The sequence below is a fragment of the Pistacia vera genome, unplaced genomic scaffold (assembly GCF_008641045.1).
Source record: "Pistacia vera cultivar Batoury unplaced genomic scaffold, PisVer_v2 Contig292, whole genome shotgun sequence".
Lineage (NCBI taxonomy): Eukaryota > Viridiplantae > Streptophyta > Magnoliopsida > Sapindales > Anacardiaceae > Pistacia > Pistacia vera.
Window position 1 is genome coordinate 923,043 of NW_022196104.1, and position 19,987 is coordinate 943,029.

The window sequence follows — 19,987 nt, forward strand, 5'->3', positions numbered from 1 at the left end:
GAAACACATAATATATACGTACGCACTTACATGACATTACTTAACTGGTTGAACATAACTATATTTAATACACAAGGTTTTTATAACCATTTATATAATCAAACGTGTATATTGCAAAAAATAAAAATAAAAAAACAAAAATATTTGATATTTCTCAGTGTCTCAACTTAGGCTAACAAAAAAAACAGTATGATTTATATTCATGTAATTAAAGTGTGAAAGAGAAATGTCAAAAATACAAATGGTCTAAGCGTGGGTTTTATGGTCACTTTCACTGCCACGTCATGACGAACGTGTCAAAGTAGTTTCTAGCCTATTTGGCCGCCAACATAAATATACGTATAAAAATACACGTATACATGTGAGTGTGTATATATACAGTTTGTTGTGGAATTATTACTCTCTCTCTTCGCTTTCTCTTATATTAAGTCTTATCCGACTCTTCTCTTTCTACAATATGATGTCTTAGCCATCTTCAATATCCTATTCTTTAACCGACACCCACCTCATCCTTATCCTACTCACCCTTATGTATTCTTCTCTTTCTCTCTGTGTTCCTCTGCACAAAACAATTGTGACGCTGTTCTTGAGCAATTGATGACTAGAGATCCTTTGAGGGAGAGTAAGAGAAAGAGAGGACGAGGACGAAGAAGGAGGAGGATAAGGGAGTAGGGTGAGTATATTTTTGTTTTTATCCATAGTAATGGAAGTCATGGTGGGGCCCACTTATAGCATGGAGGTGTCTGTGCCGTCACCGTCGTGTGTCCTAGACCGAAGCGATGTTGCTGCGGCGCAGGATAAGTCGACGTGTTTGTTCTTGAAGGGTAACGGCGGAGAAAAAGAAGATCATCATGAGACCGGCGGGGAAAAAGTCGGCTCTGGTTATGGATCGGGTGGTTCTTCGGACAGTTCGTCGTCCATCGGGGATCCCGGTGACAGCGAAGAAGAAGAAAACGACTACGTTGCATCGTCGTCAAAGTTGAAAAAATCTACGCTTTCTTTGGATTCACTAGAAGACTCTCTTCCGATAAAGTGAGTAGATTACAAAATTAAAAAATTAACAGATTATAAATTTTATGTAATATCTAAAATGAAAATAAAATTGTTTACTTGTTGGGATGGTTTTCAGGAGAGGATTATCGAATCACTATACTGGGAGATCAAAATCATTTGCGAATCTATCAGATGTGAGCACAGTAAAGGATCTGGGGAAGGAAGATAATTCATTCAACAAGAGAAGAAGATTGTTTATGGTAAACAAGTTATCCAGAAACAACAGAAGATCATCTTTTTACTCCTGGCAGAACCCTATATCTATGCCTCTTCTTCCTGCTCTTGAAGAAGAAGAAGAAAAAGATCATCTTCATCCTCATCAAGTTCAAAACTTGTCTTCGTTTAAACAAGAAGCAGCAGAGGAAAAAGAAGAAGAAGAACAACAACCGATCAAAAACCCACCAACAAAAACGTTAAATGGAAGCAGGTTTAAGATTGGTTGCAAGTCACAAAGTTGCTTCTCTCTTGCAGATCTGCAAGAAGATCAAGAAGAAGAAGAGAATCAATGGTAGTATGTCTAGGTTAACCTTTTGTTTTAAAATTTATTTTATTTTATTTTGTCTGTTAAATTAGTAGAAATTTTTTTAATGAATGTAAATAAATAATCAAAAGAAAAAAAATGTTTCAAGTACCAAAGTCCAAAGATATTTGTTATTTGATCAAGTTGTTTTTGTTTTTATTTGTCTTGATAATATGAACTTTAGTTAAAGCATCTTTAATTAATTAAGTTGATGTTTATGGAAGAAACCTAACTTTGATTTAATATTTAATTTGGTGAATTGAATTAAAATATGATGCGTGGCAACTGCCAATCATAGGTTATATATATATATATATAAGCCGAAGCAGAGCAGAGCATAATTTATGAAATATCATATCATTTCATGTCATATATCATAAATAAACTTATCTTATGCTTGGAAAGTCCAATTTTTCATGTGGATATTCATACCCTTCCAATCCAAACCATTTGTCATTTACTGCCACGTGCATCGCATGCACACTTATTTACTCTGTCCTTTCACACTTGCGGATTTGCCCTAGGGTTTTTTTTTTTTTTTAATTGATTTTAAGAGGGTTTTTAATTAGACTGATTTTAAGGTGTTTTAAAATCATTATTTGTCAGATTTTTTATGGATTAATTTTAACTGGTTTAAAAGCCTTTCAAAACTAATGTAGTGTATTTTTGAGGGTTTTATAAAACACCCTAAATTATGGTGTTTTAACTGGTTTAAAAATTTTATCCCAAAAAATCAATTTTCACTATTATTCCGTGATATGCAATAGTCCCTTTGCTACTAAAAAAAATGTCACAGAATAGAGGGGCAAAGGAAAAGACTGACCTTTCTTCGTTTGATTCATCCTTCTCCAGCTTCTTCAATTCTCTCAACAAGGTTTGTTTCTCTTTTTCTCTCTCATTTTTTGTTTGGGTTTTCCATGCCATGCTTAAATGAGGTAATGATCTTTTGTTCTTCTTAATTGATTTGCCCTTGATTTGCAATATGTTATTCTTTTTAATTAGGTTTTCAGTTGGTGGTAAAATTAATCACATTTGAGTTTTTGTGCTTTCAACAGTTCACTTGCAGATTTATTGCAGAAATTGTAGTTAATGGTACTATTTTGCGTCCATGGTTGTGTTGAAATGGTATCATCATCTCCAATTGCTTACACCTACCCAGACTGTTAATTTTTATCCCTCAAAACAGGCAAGCATGGGACAAGGTTTACGCGATGCTAATGAGGGCAGTTTTTGCGTCCTATGAATTTCTTATGAAAAAATATACTCTATTCTAGTGAAGATGAGAAACGACGTTGTTACTGATGCTGGGCAGAGTATGTTTTGGTAGAAAATAGTCCCTCTGCTTGAGGCAGTTAAAAATGCACCTATATCTCCTTAAACATGTGATAATTCTTGAAATTTTTGCTTCAATTTTGGTTGCTTATACTTAAAACTATTTATTTTTCTGAATAGTTCTCTTTCAGAGTTTGTTGTTCTTGGATATGAATTGGGATATTCAATGGAAAACCCGAACTCATTGGTAATATGGGAAGCTAAATTTGGCTTCTTTTGCATATATTTTCAGCAAATCTAGTTGTTGAGTAGAAGTCAAATTACCAAGTATGCTAATAGTGTCAGCATAACGAATATCATCAACTAAATTACATATTTTAGTGAGAACATACAAATTAATTAAATAATATACAATGAAAGAAGTTATAAATAAATTAAACTTGGAAGGAACTTCGACACTAAGTATTGGTAATTGAAAAAAAAAACTCCCAAATGCTGGTTAAAGTTGGGGTATTATTATGGACATATATGTAAATTTATTATTTTAAAAAACTGTCAGAAACGTTGGAAAATAAACTCCCAAGTACAGGTTGGGTGTTTTAAAAACCGCTACTAAAAACTCTTCAAAACTGCTACAATGATTTACCCTCAAAACTGTTACGATGGTTTATCCTCATAACCGTTACTATAAAACTCTTAAACAGACCCTAAGAGAGAGAGGGTGGGTGAGTGTCTGGGCTGTGTAAGGGGCCTATAGAATTTCTTGGCCTGTGGGCCTCGATTGTCTGGGCCTGCAAAAAAGAATCTGTTATAAAATACTACAGAAGAAATTATGCTTACCTAAACTATGTCGTTTCTGCTCTCACCATGTCGTTTCACAGCCTCCTTTTCTCGCTTGAAAGCTTCAAAATCCAGCATCACTGCCAGAAGAACCAGTAGTAATAGCAACAATCACTCTCTCGCCATCCTCAGTTTCCCGAGTCGACTCAGCTGGAAATCTATGAGTCAATCCACCTCCGATTCCGCCAATCCAATGACGTCACCAAACGACGCGGTGAATACAGAGAACACGGATGATGTTCTGATACAATATGTAGTTCTCCGACGAGACCTGATTGACACGTGGCCGATGGGTAGTGTAGTTACACAGGGATGCCATGCCTCGGTGGCTGCCATTTGGTCTCACAAAGACGATCCTCACACTCTTCAGTATTGTAGCCCTCAAAACATTGATTCAATGCATAAGGTAATGTGAAGAATATAAGCTGTATTTGGATCTGGATTCAAATTCAGGATTATGGATTTATGTTATTGTGGGCATTTGTAGGTTACTCTTGAGGTGAAGGGAGAAACTCAAATAAAGAATTTGTCAGAAAAGCTGACGGCGGGTGGAATTGCTCATAAGCTGTGGATTGAGCAGCCTGAAAACATTCCAACGTGCCTTGCTACAAAACCCTACCCAAAGTCCATGGTATCTTTGTTCTTTAAAAAGCTGAAACTTTGTAAGTGATGTAATCTCATCATCTTTCTCCTTTATGAAGAATGAATAATTGTTTTTCTTGGGAAAATCAAATTCCTCCATCGTTTTTCACCTCATGTAATTTGTTCTATCAACACCATTGAAACTTTTCTCTGAAGTGAGCAAAATTAGATTTTTCTAAAGCATCACGAGCGTTATTTTTCTCTTGGAATTATGATCTAATGCTCAACCATTATCAAATGTTGTTTCTTAGTACATAATCATACATGTTTAGGATGAAAGGAAATTGCTCAGTGTAGACATATCACAAAAGTCATAACGCCAGAATTTATTACCAGGTGGTTCTACACAGCCAAACTCAGAAAAATTAATAACAGAACTTAAATTCAACACTGTTGAAGAATCATAACGAAATCCTGTATCAAAAGGACAAATTGCTAGCGTAAAACTAGAAAAAAAGGGGGCAATTTTAATCATCGTTCAGATAATAACTTTTACTGAAACATATGGCTCAATTATAAACTTCACTTCCTGAATGCCTAAATACAAATGTGAACAAAAATGGGAGGGCAGTCTTCTAATTTTCAGGCAAAGCACCTGCATCAGTTCAACAAATGAAATATGAGAACATAAATCACCAAAACTTGCATTTGAATGATAATGCAAGGTAGAGATTAAGATGAAGGAGTAAAACTGCAACTACGGCACGTTAACTAGAGTAATAAGTACCAGTTTTGGAGGAAATATTTATGCTGTTATTCTACCTCAACTGCCTCCCTTCTGCTTGAGAGTGATCTTATCCCCTAGACTAAGGGCAATACCCTGGGTCTTGCTCCTTATCCTGATGTACCCACTCAATTTGTCGTCGATCTGTTTCTCAATGCTAACATTTACCAATGCATCCTCGCCAAACACACTCTTGGCATACAAGTTTGCTGCCAGGAATCCACATTCACCATCCAAGGCAGATCTGCAATGCCAGACAAGCAGATATAGGAAAATGACGTTAAACTACACCATTAGCAGCATTTCTCAGTGAAGTTATATGAGAACATACAACTATGTGAGGATCACTTCCATGTTAAATCCTTACTGTTTCTGGCTACAACTTGAAGACGGGTCATATGATGATAGAAAAACTAAAAAAGAACCATATTATTATGTTGTGATTTAGTATGTGTTTCTTAGTAGGGGAAAAAAATTCTTTTATAACTCCAAATATTCTGACAGAAAAGGGGTTTTTTGTTATCGATCTATATATGCGATATACGGCTGTGTCCACTTAACTAATCAAATCTAATAACACAATGTTCCTGAACAATGTCACTGGGCTTTGTCAACTTAACTAATCAAATCTAATAACAATGTTCCTGAACAATGTCACTTGCAATGCATCTGAACATGAGTTACAGATAAATTTCATACAAATAACATGCACTCCATAAGTGAAGATATCATTGAAATAAGACAAAACTTACGGTGCAGTGAGACACTTCATGTTGGTTGATTTGATAATATGATCAAGGAACTCCTTCTCATCTTGAATCACTGTGTTAACAGCAACCTGCATTGCAGCACACAAATGATGATTAAAGCAAAGGAGTCGGGTCAACTGAGCATAGGTAAGACAGAGAAACAGTCACTCAATCAGGAGAAAGCTTTCAGTCAATTCAAGTAAAAACAAGGAAACATTAATCAACAGAGTATATAAGCAAGAAAAAAGACAGCATCAAATTCCATTCAGCTTGCTTGTGTAATTAAGTAAGCTAACGCCATTGAGAAGGATATCAGCAAACATATCATCATTACCATATTTCCCACATGAGAATACCTTATATAAATTAGGGAAAGAATATGGTGCAGGAACTAAGTCAAGTAGGAAGCTAACTTCATTATCTAAAATAATCATGTAGCTCAAAACAGAACAAATACAACATCCAATTTTTGACATATCCAACAATAGTAGACTTCATTCAACATCAAAAGGTAAAAAACAAGCTGCTGCATATAGTATCACAAAAATAATTCAAACTAAAATATTGTAACAACAAATGCAGATAGCAATTTTGGACTTCATAAACGAGCATATTACAATCCCAGTAGAAGCTGATCATCACAACATCAAAATGATCATTAGCATGCAAGAAAGCCCTAACATATGATCTAACAGATGGACAAAAATAAAATTTAGGATTAAATGTAAAATTAAGACCTTATGCAAACCACAAAGAACATTACAACAATTGCATCAAAAGGACATGGCATAGATACCTTGTTTTCCCATTCAAACTCTGCCCACATAGTTCTGAAAGCTGCATCTGTACAAACTGCAGGAGAGATATAGTCCATGATGTCAATGTGAATGTCGTTGAGGACAACAACTGTTCGTTCGAGCACATTTGAAGTCTCATAGACAATGTTCCCAAATATGACTCCAGTTTCAGTTGAGGACACCTTGATGTTGGCCTTTATTTGCTTGCTTGATTCAGGTGCTAGTGTATAATTTTGTGGACGCTCAACAAGTTTAAGATCACCCATGGTTGCCAATTCCAGACACAAATTCTGGAGGGTTTCCTTTGTGCGATTAATAACTGTAACATCAAGGACAATATCATAGTGATGAACAGTCACGTATGCCTCAGCATATACAGGGTCACTAAATCCAGTGAGTTGAAGAATGCGGTTAAGCTTATTTGCATCATCCCCATCCTTGATGAACTCTCCAGTTGCACGTTTTAGATCATCTTGTACCTCATCTTCCAACTCCAGCTGACTCATTCCCTGGAATTAAGATATAGTCATAAATTTTGAATTGGTAAATTTATCCAAAGGATCAACCCAACAAAACTAAGCAAATAAAAACATAAAAAAATTTGAAAAAGGTCAAATGATTAACAATGATCAGAAAGTAATATAAGCTAAAGATATCAAGCATTGGGTATTAAGTATTATGAAAAAAAAAAAAAAAATTTGCTCATCAAATTCCCAAGTCAAAGCATATAGCAGGAAAATGTTTTAACAATTGAATAATAGTCTACTAAAACATGCATATCCAGAAGGACATGGTCCAAATAATATAATTCGTGAAGAAGAAAAAAAGACCATCAACATCTTTTGATTACAAACAGACAAACAGTTATATGAATGAAAAGTTAGATCATACGTAATGAAAGTGTTCTTATCCTTCTTCATTGTCATCCACACATTCAATAGACAGGAAGTGCATGGGATTCTTACCTTCCTGCTCTTTAGATGGTAGAAGTCGATAAGATCATCTGGTTGTGCATGAGAAACCTGAGCCTTTGCTTTTAGTTCCTCAGTTTCCCTTAAATGTTTCTCTGAAAGCATTTTTACAAAACTCTGACGGCAAGACTGCAACCATATCTTCCTGATCTCATCTCCAGTATTGCATAGCAATCTTATGCACAGGACAATCCTATCATGAGAATCATTATCAATTGGGTGTGGAAGGACCGAAGATTGTCCCAATTGCAGCATGGAGATCATGATCAACAATGCCTGAGTGGATGCTTTATTGACTTCAACTTGAGATGACTGCACCTCCTCCAATCTCAGAATAAGCTTTGTCAATGTGCAAGCCACAACTGCCCCAAGGAAAAAGTCCCCAGTGAGAAGAAGGGATCTTAAATTCCCAGAAGTCAATGTTCCTTGAACTATGGTAGGAGGGGAAAAAGCAGTTTCCGAGGCAGCACTCTGAGTAGCATAAGTTCCATCCGCAAGAATAGCTGGTCTTCTGGAAGAGACAGTAATTGAGTTTGGCTGTGGAGCCTTCTTAGTTGTGTCAGTATCTTCCCCTTCTTCAGAAACAGAAAAAAAGGGCAAGTCTCCAAGACACTGCTTAATGGTTGCTATGCCACTCTCAACTTCAGAAAGAGACTGGCAATACTCTCCAATGATCCAAAGAGCACAAGTGCAAACCCGTGCGGCTCGGATTTGGTAGAAATTGTCCAATAGTCTGGTTATGATAGAGACCCGCAATCTAGGATTCATTTCGATTATTTCCCGAACAAAAACAATAACATCGATAGCTGAAGCAATGTTGCTATCTCCCAAGAAATCCATCAGCAGATGTACTACTGTGCTTGCAACTTCAGGGAACTTAATAGCACAAGAATGGATGGCTTGAATAAGCATTTGCCTGTACTCACCATTCTTCTCAAGCTCTCCACCCTGGGTCTTCACGACTTCCTTCTTCAACATGAGAACCACTTCATTGATGTTTCGTGGAGTTATCAACTCAAGCACAATATCAAGTGTCTTCCTGCGAATGTCAAGATTAGGACTGGAAAGCGCCCTAAGCACATCCATGATAAGATCAACCATGATCTCTCTGTGTGAAGACTTGAGCTCATTCAGTCGGTCAAGCACAATAAGCTTTACATTGTTGTCACTCTGTGAAAGAAGAAGCTGACAGTAGGTGTTAGCAGCAGCTCTGATAGCAGTCGGTGCAGATGACAGAGAGACAAGTGTTGAGGCACATTCATAAATAACTGCGGTTGAAGGGGCATTCAACAAAGATATAATGATCTTGATGTACTTTCCCTTCTCTCCCCGGTTTGTTCTGCACACTTTTCGAATCAACTCCAACACAACCATTTGAAGTAATTCGCCCCATTCAGGAACCCTATCAACATTGGTCAAAAGGTAATTAATTGCCCGGTCCTGATCACAAGTAAAGAGCATGAGGAATGCATTCCTCTTTGCAGATTGATCCTGCTCTGTCGCGAGAACCTTCTCAATCATTTCAGGCGCATCAACTAAAAGCTGCTCACCCTGTGGAAGCTTATATATCGACATTACAGCTAATATAGCATTTCTCCTAATATATGGATGGCGATGTGCCAAATTTTGCAAAACGGAAGGAATCAATGGCTCAATTATCTCTGTCTCATTCAACCGGCAAAGAAACCTCAATGTAACCCCTCGAATATACTCATTAGGGTGCTGAAGATTGTTCCTCAAATTTTGGCATATCAAAATCATCTCTGGTAAAACCCTACCTTTAGCATCTGTTTTCTCAATGATCTCCAAATATAGAAGCAATAATTTTTGTATTGTGTGGTCCTCAGAAGGCAACACATATCTAACTATGGTGATAAAAAGCTGAGGCAAGGTTTCTCCATTCAACAAAAGCATAATCGCCTTCTTCATGGCATCAACCTTAGCAGGCACATCATTGCCTTCAAGAGCCTCCTTAATTTCATTTGCAATTGCTGGTGTTCCTTTGTCAAAGTGAATGAGCATAGTACAAGATTTCTCCATGTTGCCTGATTGTTTTTCTGGTGATACACAACATAATAGCAATTCATATCAAAAATAAAAAAAACATTAATAAGTTGAAACTAAAGTAGACATGGTACAGGAAAAACCAAAAATATTAAAAACTGAAAATGGAAAAGAGAATAATTAAAAACAGCTAAATAACCAAAGTTGAAGTTTTTCCACTTTCTATCATCTTTCTAGATAAGCCAGTGAATCTGGATAATAAGTGGAGCCCAAAAGTAAAATCCAACAAGTTTAGCCTTAAACATCCATCCATTAATCAATAATCTATCTAGCAGCTAATAAACGATAGAAGTAAGCTGTCTTCATTTTTAACAACCATTTCCAGAAAACACCATTCCTCAACCCCCAATGCCACCATCAGTATCATTGCGCTGTGAGAGTGTGTAAGTGTCAAGCACAAGCATGCTTTACAAAGTAAAAACAAACACCAAACTACAGCAAATTAAGCATTCAGATCTCTTATAAAACCCCTCTACATCCCTCCTCCGTAATTTAAAATAATTTGTTAATCCAAGCTCCACATTTTCAAAGGAAATTTCCAGTCCCAACAACTGGCAAAACCGTATTTGAACAAGTTTGCCGCGCATCAAAACCGCCAGCACAGCCAGATCAGATCTAAAATTTAAAACTAAAACTATCAAAACTACAACATCGAGATCTCACTGAAATTCACATTATTATCAAACATTATAACTGATCTCTATCAATTCATATCACGAGCCAATGTATAAAACCTATATCCAACAGGTAGAGCTTCAAAATAGACTAATATGTTTGGGCGCTCAGAAAACGAAGGAAAATCAAATAAACTAGAGTGCAATAAGTGAAATTATTCTCTATCAAATAATAATAACAATAGATTCTACCAACTAACAACATAAATCGAAAGAGAAAATTAAAGTCCCTCCGTTTGATTGCCGAGAAAATGAATCATCAATATACGAGATCTGCGAATCGAGAGAGAAAACTAACCTTAATCGATGAGATCTCCGGAGAAAAGAGGGGTTGGGCGAAATTGAGTCAACTTGGAGACAGGAGAGTGCGGTGATTAAAATGTTAGATCTTGAGAACGTTCATAATCTCTTGGTTATTTTTACAGAAAATGAGTGAGGAGGAGCTCGCAGATCTGAAGATCTACTCTGTTTATATCTGAGCAAGTGGAGAAAGCCAGCAAGGGTAGATTTGTGATTTAATTTTTAACTTTTTTTTTTTTAGTTGGTAAATGACAATTTTTGTATTTCTTTCTTCATAAGCTAAATAAATTTCTTTAAATACTTAAGTGTTATGTTATATTTCGTATAAAAAATACCCTAAATTTAATTAAAAAAATTATAATTTTAACTATACTGTTTTTACATTATCAATATATTTAAAGTTACAATTTATCAAATTACTTCAATATAACATATATAAATTTGAAATATTTTCTTTTCAATTTTAAAAAATTCAAAACAAATCAAATTATTGAAAGTTATTCATTACTTAATTCTTTTTTCTTTTTTGATAAATTCGCCTAAATTCCTCGGATATATTTTGCATGTCATGATCTTTTAGAAAGAGGATTTTAACAAAATAATTAATGTTACTCATTCGTGGGTAGTCTAGATGGTTAGGATGAATTAAAAATAGTATGAATTGACGTACGATCTCAGGTTAAATTCCTTCTTTAAGCATCCACGATTTAAGTGAAAGGTCATGGTGGTGGGTTGTTGCACGACACCAAAAATATAGAGTAAACAACTTTTTTCCACCCAAGGTTTGCCTTAATGACATTTCCAACCAAAAAGTTTCAAAATACTACTTTCCCACGTCATGTTTATATTCTGCTAATACCCAAAAAACACTTTATTTTCTTAGCCAACATTCGACGAGTTACCAAGAGTCAGGGTAAGAAGATTTTTGTAAAGTGGAGGCCAATGGATTGAATGAAAGTGACTGATTGAATTTTCGCAACCGAAAATCAACTAAGAATAAAAAATCCTAACCTTACAGTGGTTGACAATCGACGAGAAATTAGATGTTAAGTAACATGTGTTTTGTAGAGAGAAGATCAGAGATTCAAATAGTTATGATGAAGAGAATTTTTTATGTTAGAATCGGTTTTCAGTAGTAACAGAATATTAACTTTGAGTGAAAAAATGGCATTTTAAGACTTATTGGGTTGGAAAGTCATTAAAGTAAACATTGGGTGAGAAAAAATCGTTTATTCACCTTAATAAACTAATTTGCAAGTAATTATGATCATGTCATCAGTTATGGACCTTTAGGCTCATAGTCACTTAAGGCCATGGGTGACCTCATAGTAAAGGATTATAAATTTAATAAAATATAAGATAATATTAAAAACAGAATCTGAGACCAATCTTAAAGTTCATAAATTCTTAAATGATTATTGTTTCATTAACGATTAAAATGTACATCAAACATGATGTTTTACATAAATTCTGTTATAAAGAGTTTCCTGATTACCTTTAATCTAAAAACCCTACTTATTTTTAACGCAATTGAGTGAATTCAATTCGTCCGCAGATGTAGGAATCACGATGATCAACCGTTCCTCGATACGGGTTACTCAGGTAGAACACAGATTTTTTTGGCACCATTATTGCGCATCAAAAAGCTGCTCTTAGCAAGCTAAGCAAGCCAGGTACTTATATTAATGCAGTAAAATATTATTCAGTCGTCTTTGCCCGCAGTCAGCAAACCAGAGAAAACGAAAATGATTCTTTAGACAGATCTAAAGCATTAGCTGATCAACTAGGCGACATATCATAAGATCTCTGAAGGTTTTAAAGAAGGGAAAGATTACAGGAATATATATATAAGAAGTCAAGTCAACCATTAGATCACCAAAATTGAAGTCGCAAGTAAACAAACGATAACACAAGATACCGAAAACCAGAATCTAAAAAGACATCCAAAAGAGAAATAGTATCATATATTATGTACAAAGTTGATTCTATAGCATAGCAGAATCATTGTTGGATGACCAAGCGTCTGGCGCAGATTGTACAATAGAACTTCCTCTTCGTCTTGAAATATAAAGGCAAGAAACAGAACCTCCACTGGCTCTCCACGTCCATCGCTTGAATCATTCCTCCACAGTACGGACATGCCCCTGGCGCAGGCTGTCTTCCAATTACTCTCTCGTCTTCGTCGCACACAAACACCAAACACATCTTGATGATCTTGCGTTTTCTTTCTTCTTTAAGTTTCTTGACTCGTTGGGAATTATTGTGCAAAAAGCGTGGGAAAAAAAGGGTATATATAAGAAGAAATTCGTCAGGTTCGTTACGAGGTTTCTGGGAAAGTGAGTTGGAAGAAGGAAGAGTGTAGTTGGGACTAGAAGGGAGAAATATTATAAGAGAAACAGTCGCTTTGAACAAATCGTGTTCGTCCATCTAGAATCTTCTGACCGCCCACCTATAGATAGTTTTCATCCTAAGATGAAAAAGCAACTTTTTCAGATCCTATTCGCGTACCATGATGGTTGCTTACGCGTCTCGTTTACCAATTGCGAAAACAGAAGGGAAAAAAAATAGGTTTAAAGTTAGTAATTAATTAGTTCATTAAAACAAATTCTTCTGGAACAGGCTTTGTTGGACTAAAACTAAACCGAGTAATTTAATGCACCTTGTGAAATAAGTGTTATTAAATGGATTTTACATAAATAATATTATATTTACAAAATTGAGATTGTAAGGGATATAATTGTGGGGGAGATAAGGGCAAATAACTCAATGCTACGACTCTCCACTTAAATCGCAGATGATTAGATAGAGAGGAGATTAGGCAGTAATTCATTTTCACAACTCCTTACTTAAATCATGAATGTTCAGATGAGGTGAAGACTAGCATAACAATCCATAACCACAATCTTCCACTTAAATTGCGGATGCTTAGATAAAGAAGAGACTAACGCAACAAACCTCTCATTTAAATCGCGGATGCTCATATACGAAATCAAACCTGAGACCTTGCTTATATCCACACTATCCCCAGTTTGCTCTAACAATCTGGTTTGTGGGTGATATATGTAACGAGAACAACAATACATATAAGATGATATTATTACTTAACCATGTCATATAATTAATCTGATAATTATCATATATAACATATTCAATCTGGACTCCAATTTTATACAAGTACCTTTAACTCTTTTGAACACATGAATGGAATTGGGCTTCATCTGGGTCCTTTGACATGGGCCTTCGGCTAGCACTAGCTTCCAATTCAGATTGAAGGATATCCCAGATGGAGCAGGTGTCAAAGCCCATAACAAGCCGTTGGAACTATAATCGATATTATAAAGTTATAAATGATTTCTTTCTTTTATAATAAGTTTACCATGAGACTATGATTTAATTTTTGTGGAAAAATATATATATAGTAGTTAGACGCATTTGGTCAAGAAAAACTAAGAGATTTTAATCAATACTTGGTTTTATATGTAATTATATTTGCATATCGTTCACATGGTCTCATGTGTCTATGAACGGTCCATGCAACGAAATAAACATAACTTCTTCCTCCCAAGGCCATGTGTGCTACTATCTTGAGAAATTCAGATTAATTAAATAATATGATTTAAATTGTTTTGCAATCCAGGTTGACATTTCTTGAATTTGCCGTCAATAATCGTCTAATTAAATCTCAAAAAACATTGTATATGCACATAATATAGGTGATTTAAGATTATCAGAAACAATAATATATAGTTGAAAAAACAGAATACGTTAATTGTGAGGCAAATGATTAGAGACGGTTTTGTCAGTTAAAAGTCAAACAAATCTCTCCTGTATTGCACATTCAAAAACGTGTTTTCCACCTCAAATCTATGGCTTTATCACGTGAAACGATTCTCTTCAGCATCTAAACCAAATTATACTTAATTTAAACAAAACATTAACTTCAATGCACTTTGTATATATATCACCCACCTCACCCAATTGCAAAATCAGCCTCTTAATTTCTCCTGTCTCTGCTGTCCCTTATGGAGTTTAGACTATTGGCAACTTTCCTTCTCTTTTCTTCTATCATTTCAATCTCATTCTCAGACTCAACCCAAGTAATTTCAGCTTCTTCCGCTGGACCTTTTCTTAGAGGCACCACTCGACGTCGTAGCACGATTCAACAGTTTCTAGCACCTCACAACAAGGTGAGAGCAAAGCTCGGACTGCCTCCTCTAAAATGGAGCAAGAAGCTGACGAGTTTCGCTTATGGGTGGGCGAATCAACGCCGAGAGGATTGCGATTTGGTGCATTCCAATAGCAATTATGGGGAGAATCTGTTTTGGGGAAGTGGGAAAGACTGGAAAGCGAGCGATGCTGTTAAAGCATGGGCTGCAGAGAAAAGTTACTACAATTATGAAACAAATACTTGCGCTAAAAATGAAGAGTGTCTGCACTATACGCAGATGGTTTGGAGGCAAAGCTTGAAGGTGGGCTGCGCACGAGTTGTGTGTAAAAGCGGCGATACATTTATCACATGTAACTATGATCCCCATGGCAATGTGGTCGGCCAAAAGCCCTTTTGAAATGAGATAAATTAAACTTTACTTCTCATTTCATCACTACTTGTATTATTAAATATTAATTATATACATACATATATGTAACTATTATGTCCCAGAGCACAGATCTTAATCACAACCCATAATTTTCATAGCAAAGCAATAAGATTACATTACAGGATGTTATATAATAGTCATCCAAACTGCATATAGACAAACTCCAGCTGTAGCTTCGGAGTTACAAATTCAAAAGAAATTAGGCAATACAGATTATAAAAGAAAATCTCGCCTAATAGAAACAAAAACCAATACCAAGTTAGGCAACCTGGTTTTAATAATCATTAATAATACAAAAACATAATAATTCAAAACCTCTGGCTAGGCATAAAGCACTTGACAGCTAAAAGGATCAAATTCCTTGAAAGCTTTTGGGGCGCACACAACTTCCCATTCTGCGCAACATTTTCCATCTGCTTCATCATAAATTCTTCCTATTGCCACATTTAGTCCAGATGACAACACAAATATTCTTCCTTCCACTCCGCTCACAGCGAATGGCCTTTGCATTACTCCACGTGGTAACTTATCCCCACCCACGTACTGCCACGTGTCGGATTCAGGCATGTACAGTTTCATCGGACAGTCACCATGTTCTGATATCACAAACAGCCTACCATCCAGAACCACGCTGATCCCTGTCCACCCTTCTCTCATCTTATCACTCATCATCTGCCAGGCGTCCCTCTGGGAGTCGTAGACCCCACCTTTTGGTGATGACCTGAAAGGCCATGTCCACCCTTCGGTGACATACATCTTGTGCCCTACCACAGCGGAATCATACCTAGCTAACCCCATACGCAATTTAGCAAGCTCCGTCCACGTGTCATTCTCTGGGTCATAGCATTCAGCGGCTGTGATTGACTCACCGATGTTGGACCCACTTCGGCCAACGGCCACGATCTTACCATTAATATTCCCAGAAGCACAAAATGATCTAGCTGTGAGCATTGGAGACGCAAGCGACCATTGATTTGTTAATGTACGGTAGATGAGAGTGGAGCGCATGGGAGTCTCTGTGTCCGAGAGCATACCGCCGAGAACGAAAATTTTCCCTTGACGTGGAATCGATGTACATGCAAAGCTCTTTGGGCAAACAGCCTTGGGACATGGCATGGGCGGTAAAACAAACCAACGGCCAGATCGCAGGTCCATCGCCTGCCATTGGATCTTGGCCGTTGATTTATGAACAGCAAAAACGAAAAGATGAGGCAAATAAAGTGAAAGAGATTTCCTGTAGAGACTGAAGGCAGGGGATATTATGGCTTTGTTCCATGAAGCTGAAACCGAACGTACCAATGCTATGTACGGATACGGGAGATAAGTAAGACAGAGCTCCGCGATCTCCTCCGGTAATCCAGGAATCAACGGCTGAGAATTCTTTTTATCTTCATCAGTTTCTCGCTTTGATGATGATGATGATGATGATGATGATGCTCCTGAAGATTGAGAAACCGACATTCTTCAAGCTACCTCTTCTAAAAAAATAAAAGAAACAATGATCTAGTGTGAGCTACAATAAATCAATAATTACAAAGTGCGTTTCTTTGAGAATATATAGCGAGGGAAAGCGGAGAAAAAGTGGAAGTGATGACGATGTAAAATTAACTTTACAGAGAGAAGACTATAGAATTAATATTGTTAATTATGTTGTCAAAAAGTGTTTCGACTTGTTTAATGTATATTGGGATTGTTTTTATTTTTGTTTTTGTTTTTGTGTTTGTTTTTTATTTCTAGAAGCCAGAATATAAGGGTATTAGTAACCGTAAAGTCATACACAACACAAAGTTTCCTGCAAATCCGAAGAAGATTAGAGACTTGTGTAAGTTAACAAATACAAAGAATCGAAGAATTTTACCGGAATCACATGCAGCTGACGCAATTGCAACTACGAGACGCACAGAAGCCGGCTGTCACCGGAGCTTTGACGATATCTAATTGGCCTCTGATTTTCTTAGTTTTCACTTTCAAATTTCAATGGGGATCGTCTTGAGGGATTGATATCATAAAATATAAAGGTAGATCTGTCAACAGTGATGTCAGTCAAACTTTCAAGTCTGAACTAATGAGAAAAATTAGATCCTCTGCTGTGCAACCATAGCACACTTGCCGAGGTGGACTGCCACGTGGTAAATCTCTTTCTTAAAAAAATAATGAAAATAAAGTATAAATATTTAAATCCGATCCTAGTGTAGTTTCTGTGTGCACGGCTACATGTAAACTGTGTACGAATTATTGATGATATTTCATCTCAACCACCGGTCGCTTTCTCCTTTATAATTCTGATAAAATGGGGGGTCCCTTCAGTGCATTCTAATTCGATGTATTGGGTTCATTTCGACAATTGCTAGTGGTCAGGATATTGAAGGGCGACACATGATTAATAATTGAAATAAAGCCTAATAATTGATTTATTAAGAGATAAATATACACATTTAATCCCATTTTTTTTTATTGGGCTAAGACTAATTAGGTTTAAATTACCAAATCATAATTAAGAAATTTGATATGTGTAACAAAAATATCGTTAAATGAGATATTTCAATCAAATACGTTATCTTGAAACTTTATTATTATAAATAAAATAATATTTAAATGTGTTATGCCTGGGAAAGTAAGGGCTGACGTGGGAGGGTCACGTGGAGGATGACCTGCTCCCGTCAGAACAACAAACACACGTCAGGCCTGCCAAACGATATGGAGCTCCCACGCGTCTATTTCCCTGCTGTAAACCGTGCGAAGTCAGCTTGGGAAGAAGGTGATGGGACATAAAGCCGGATTATATCCTGACAATCACACCAACCTAAGGATTTAATGATGATTACACGCTTTAGCTTGATATAAGAAGAAGAAGACCCCTTCATTAAGGGGATTCGACCATTTTTACAGATCACTCTCTCTCTCTTCTGTAAACAACATATTTACTTTTTCAAAACCTCTTGTAAGTCAGTCCGCTGTTGCGACCTGACCCACATTCACTATCAATACAAATCAGTGGACGTAGGACTTGCTACCTTAGCATCCGAATCACTTTAAAAGTTCTGATAGCATTTATTTCACTTTATATATTCATTTTCACGTGTGCTTTTTGATCAATCAACGTTGCACACGTACTGATTGGTTGGTGCCCAAAATCTCACATCAACAAAATGATACATATCTTTGTTCCAAGATATAAACACGTGCAAAAACGAATAAACTTTAAGAAACGAGAGATTAGTAGTGATCACTGAAGCCGTTTCGACCACACTTATTGGGAGGGAGGGATGATTGAAGTGGAATCTCAACTGCTTTTTCTTGAAATGGAAGTGTTGAACAGAAAAGTTAGAAGGGAGAAGAAGAAGAAGTGCGGTTGGTTTATCTAAAGATGCAATAAAGAAAGAAAGATTCCACGTGAACGAAAAGTAGTGAGTGTGAGGCAGCGTGATTGAGAAGACGAAAGAGTCAATTGCCTTTCAATCGTTTTCTCATACAAAAATGGATTTCATTGCTCCCGAGATTTCTTGTGTTTATACAGAAATAGAAATTTATAATGTGGGCTCATTATTTTCAGGGCAGGAATTATAGAGGGATCAATAACACGTGTCGACGTATAGTTCAATGTTCAAATGCACATACACCGAATCTTTTGGGTAGAAACTACAAAGTAAGATAAAAAAATCAATCAATATATAAATGTTAAAACTTAAGGGGGTAAAGTCAAAAGCGTAAAAGTCTGGCTTTGCCGGTGAAGCCATTTGGTTTGTGGCAGGATGACAACACGTTAGTCATTTGATTGGGTTATTTAAAGGTCTTGTGTATAAGTCTTATAAATTAGTTATCTATTATATTTATGACTTATATGGTTTATTGAGTTTGTAGGGTATTCAATGGACCCTATTGTCAATCACTGTTCGGAGTAGGTATAGTGACTTCATCTATATATTAATTATCAGAAAAATATAAATATATTAAACTATCAAACTCTCATTGGAAAATTATGTATAGACCATTGTTGGCCACTATCACTTGGGCGATTGAAATAATCCAAACTTTATTATTTATCTAAGGTTGAACGACATACAACCACCCAAGGTTTGAAGTAATGACAATGTGGTACCCAAATAGTTTGGAAAAGACAAACAAATACTTTCCGTCATTCTCTGTTAGAAATTTCAGTTTATTAAAGGGTAATATAGTAATTGTATGTAGAGCAATCAAATTTGAAAATTTAATTAACTTTCTCGATTAATGGAAGAAGCTTCTCTTGGAAGATTCATTGGGGGCTTGACATGTGCTCTTAACAATTGACATTGAATAAAAAAAGAAGAAGAATAAACGAAAGTCTGTTGACTTTTCGTTTGTTGTGGCTTTGTGTTTTGTCTAGAGTTTGAGGCTTTGAGCAACTGAACGGCAACTATTGACGACGACCTAAACGAAACCATTGACGACAACCAGTGAAACATGAACCAGCGACAGGGCAGGACGAGTTAAAGCCGACGACCATGACGGAGTGATGGAAAACTGTTTGCGACGAGTGAATGGGAAAAACATTGAGAAGCATCATTATTGGTGTACGACATAAGGAACAACAACAACATTTGATGACGTAGGGTTGTTTACGGGTTGATGGTAGATAAATCATCGACGACTAAACAGCAAAAAGTGAAGGTTTAATGGAGTAGGTAAATATTCATCAGCCTTTTTTTTTCTTTGAAGAGTATCAAAAGTTTTATGATGGTTTGTTGGTTGTCGTTGATAGTGTGTATGCGTGTAAGGTTTTGTGAAAAACATTTTCTAAGTG

General features: G+C 36.2%; 6 protein-coding genes across 8 annotated transcripts; 3 read left to right on the forward strand and 3 right to left on the reverse strand.

The window, feature by feature from the left end:
* The first annotated feature begins 401 nt into the window (after positions 1-401).
* On the forward strand, positions 402-1,684 carry LOC116134873. The gene is made up of 2 exons (XM_031420551.1): positions 402-1,032; positions 1,130-1,684. Exons 1-2 carry the CDS (start codon positions 704-706, stop codon positions 1,563-1,565), a joined length of 765 nt encoding a protein of 254 aa, XP_031276411.1. The 5' UTR covers positions 402-703; the 3' UTR covers positions 1,566-1,684.
* Positions 1,685-2,171: 487 nt separating this feature from the next.
* Positions 2,172-4,486, forward strand: LOC116134905 (putative peptidyl-tRNA hydrolase PTRHD1). Of its 2 annotated transcripts, XM_031420593.1 has the most exons (3): positions 2,172-2,447; positions 2,629-4,091; positions 4,173-4,486. In XM_031420593.1, the coding sequence occupies exons 2-3, from the start codon at positions 3,693-3,695 to the stop codon at positions 4,353-4,355; spliced, it is 582 nt and encodes a 193-aa protein (XP_031276453.1). In that variant the 5' UTR covers positions 2,172-2,447; positions 2,629-3,692; the 3' UTR covers positions 4,356-4,486. The 2 variants fall into 2 exon arrangements, with proteins under 2 accessions (XP_031276453.1, XP_031276452.1); XM_031420592.1 differs by lacking the exon at positions 2,172-2,447 and having other exon boundaries at positions 2,581-4,091.
* A 210-nt stretch (positions 4,487-4,696) lies between these two features.
* LOC116134839 (coatomer subunit beta-1) lies at positions 4,697-10,761 on the reverse strand. Of its 2 annotated transcripts, none has more exons than XM_031420490.1 (6): positions 10,605-10,761; positions 7,563-9,625; positions 6,597-7,106; positions 5,804-5,889; positions 5,090-5,295; positions 4,697-4,922 (listed from the first exon to the last, which is right to left on the reverse strand). In XM_031420490.1, the coding sequence occupies exons 2-5, from the start codon at positions 9,606-9,608 to the stop codon at positions 5,091-5,093; spliced, it is 2,847 nt and encodes a 948-aa protein (XP_031276350.1). In that variant the 5' UTR covers positions 9,609-9,625; positions 10,605-10,761; the 3' UTR covers positions 4,697-4,922; position 5,090. The 2 variants fall into 2 exon arrangements, with proteins under 2 accessions (XP_031276350.1, XP_031276349.1); XM_031420489.1 differs by having other exon boundaries at positions 5,055-5,295.
* A 1,691-nt stretch (positions 10,762-12,452) lies between these two features.
* LOC116134970 lies at positions 12,453-13,060 on the reverse strand. Its single transcript, XM_031420648.1, has one exon. It carries the CDS (start codon positions 13,031-13,033, stop codon positions 12,608-12,610), a length of 426 nt encoding a protein of 141 aa, XP_031276508.1. The 5' UTR covers positions 13,034-13,060; the 3' UTR covers positions 12,453-12,607.
* A 1,523-nt stretch (positions 13,061-14,583) lies between these two features.
* On the forward strand, positions 14,584-15,275 carry LOC116134902 (pathogenesis-related protein PRB1-3). The gene has a single exon (XM_031420590.1). The coding sequence runs from the start codon at positions 14,629-14,631 to the stop codon at positions 15,169-15,171; it is 543 nt and encodes a 180-aa protein (XP_031276450.1). The 5' UTR covers positions 14,584-14,628; the 3' UTR covers positions 15,172-15,275.
* A 1-nt stretch (position 15,276) lies between these two features.
* LOC116134926 (F-box protein AFR) lies at positions 15,277-16,623 on the reverse strand (the record flags this gene model as incomplete). Its single annotated transcript, XM_031420607.1, has 1 exon — positions 15,277-16,623. A coding segment is annotated over one exon (1,098 nt), but the record flags the coding sequence as incomplete, so codon positions are not given.
* Positions 16,624-19,987: the final 3,364 nt, after the last annotated feature.

Bases quoted from the DNA above. Each gene is read 5' to 3' on its own strand.
- LOC116134873 (XM_031420551.1), top strand. From the start codon at position 704: ATGGAAGTCATGGTGGGGCCCACTTATAGCATGGAGGTGTCTGTGCCG. The intron at 1,033-1,129 runs GTGAGTAGATTA...GATGGTTTTCAG, and splicing joins GAAGACTCTCTTCCGATAAA to GAGAGGATTATCGAATCACT.
- LOC116134905 (XM_031420593.1), top strand. From the start codon at position 3,693: ATGTCGTTTCTGCTCTCACCATGTCGTTTCACAGCCTCCTTTTCTCGC. The intron at 4,092-4,172 runs GTAATGTGAAGA...GGGCATTTGTAG, and splicing joins ACATTGATTCAATGCATAAG to GTTACTCTTGAGGTGAAGGG.
- LOC116134839 (XM_031420490.1), bottom strand. From the start codon at position 9,608: ATGGAGAAATCTTGTACTATGCTCATTCACTTTGACAAAGGAACACCA. The intron at 7,107-7,562 runs GTAAGAATCCCA...TCTTAATTCCAG, and splicing joins ACCATCTAAAGAGCAGGAAG to GGAATGAGTCAGCTGGAGTT. The intron at 5,296-5,803 runs GTAAGTTTTGTC...CTGGCATTGCAG, and splicing joins ATGAAGTGTCTCACTGCACC to ATCTGCCTTGGATGGTGAAT.
- LOC116134970 (XM_031420648.1), bottom strand. From the start codon at position 13,033: ATGGACGAACACGATTTGTTCAAAGCGACTGTTTCTCTTATAATATTT.
- LOC116134902 (XM_031420590.1), top strand. From the start codon at position 14,629: ATGGAGTTTAGACTATTGGCAACTTTCCTTCTCTTTTCTTCTATCATT.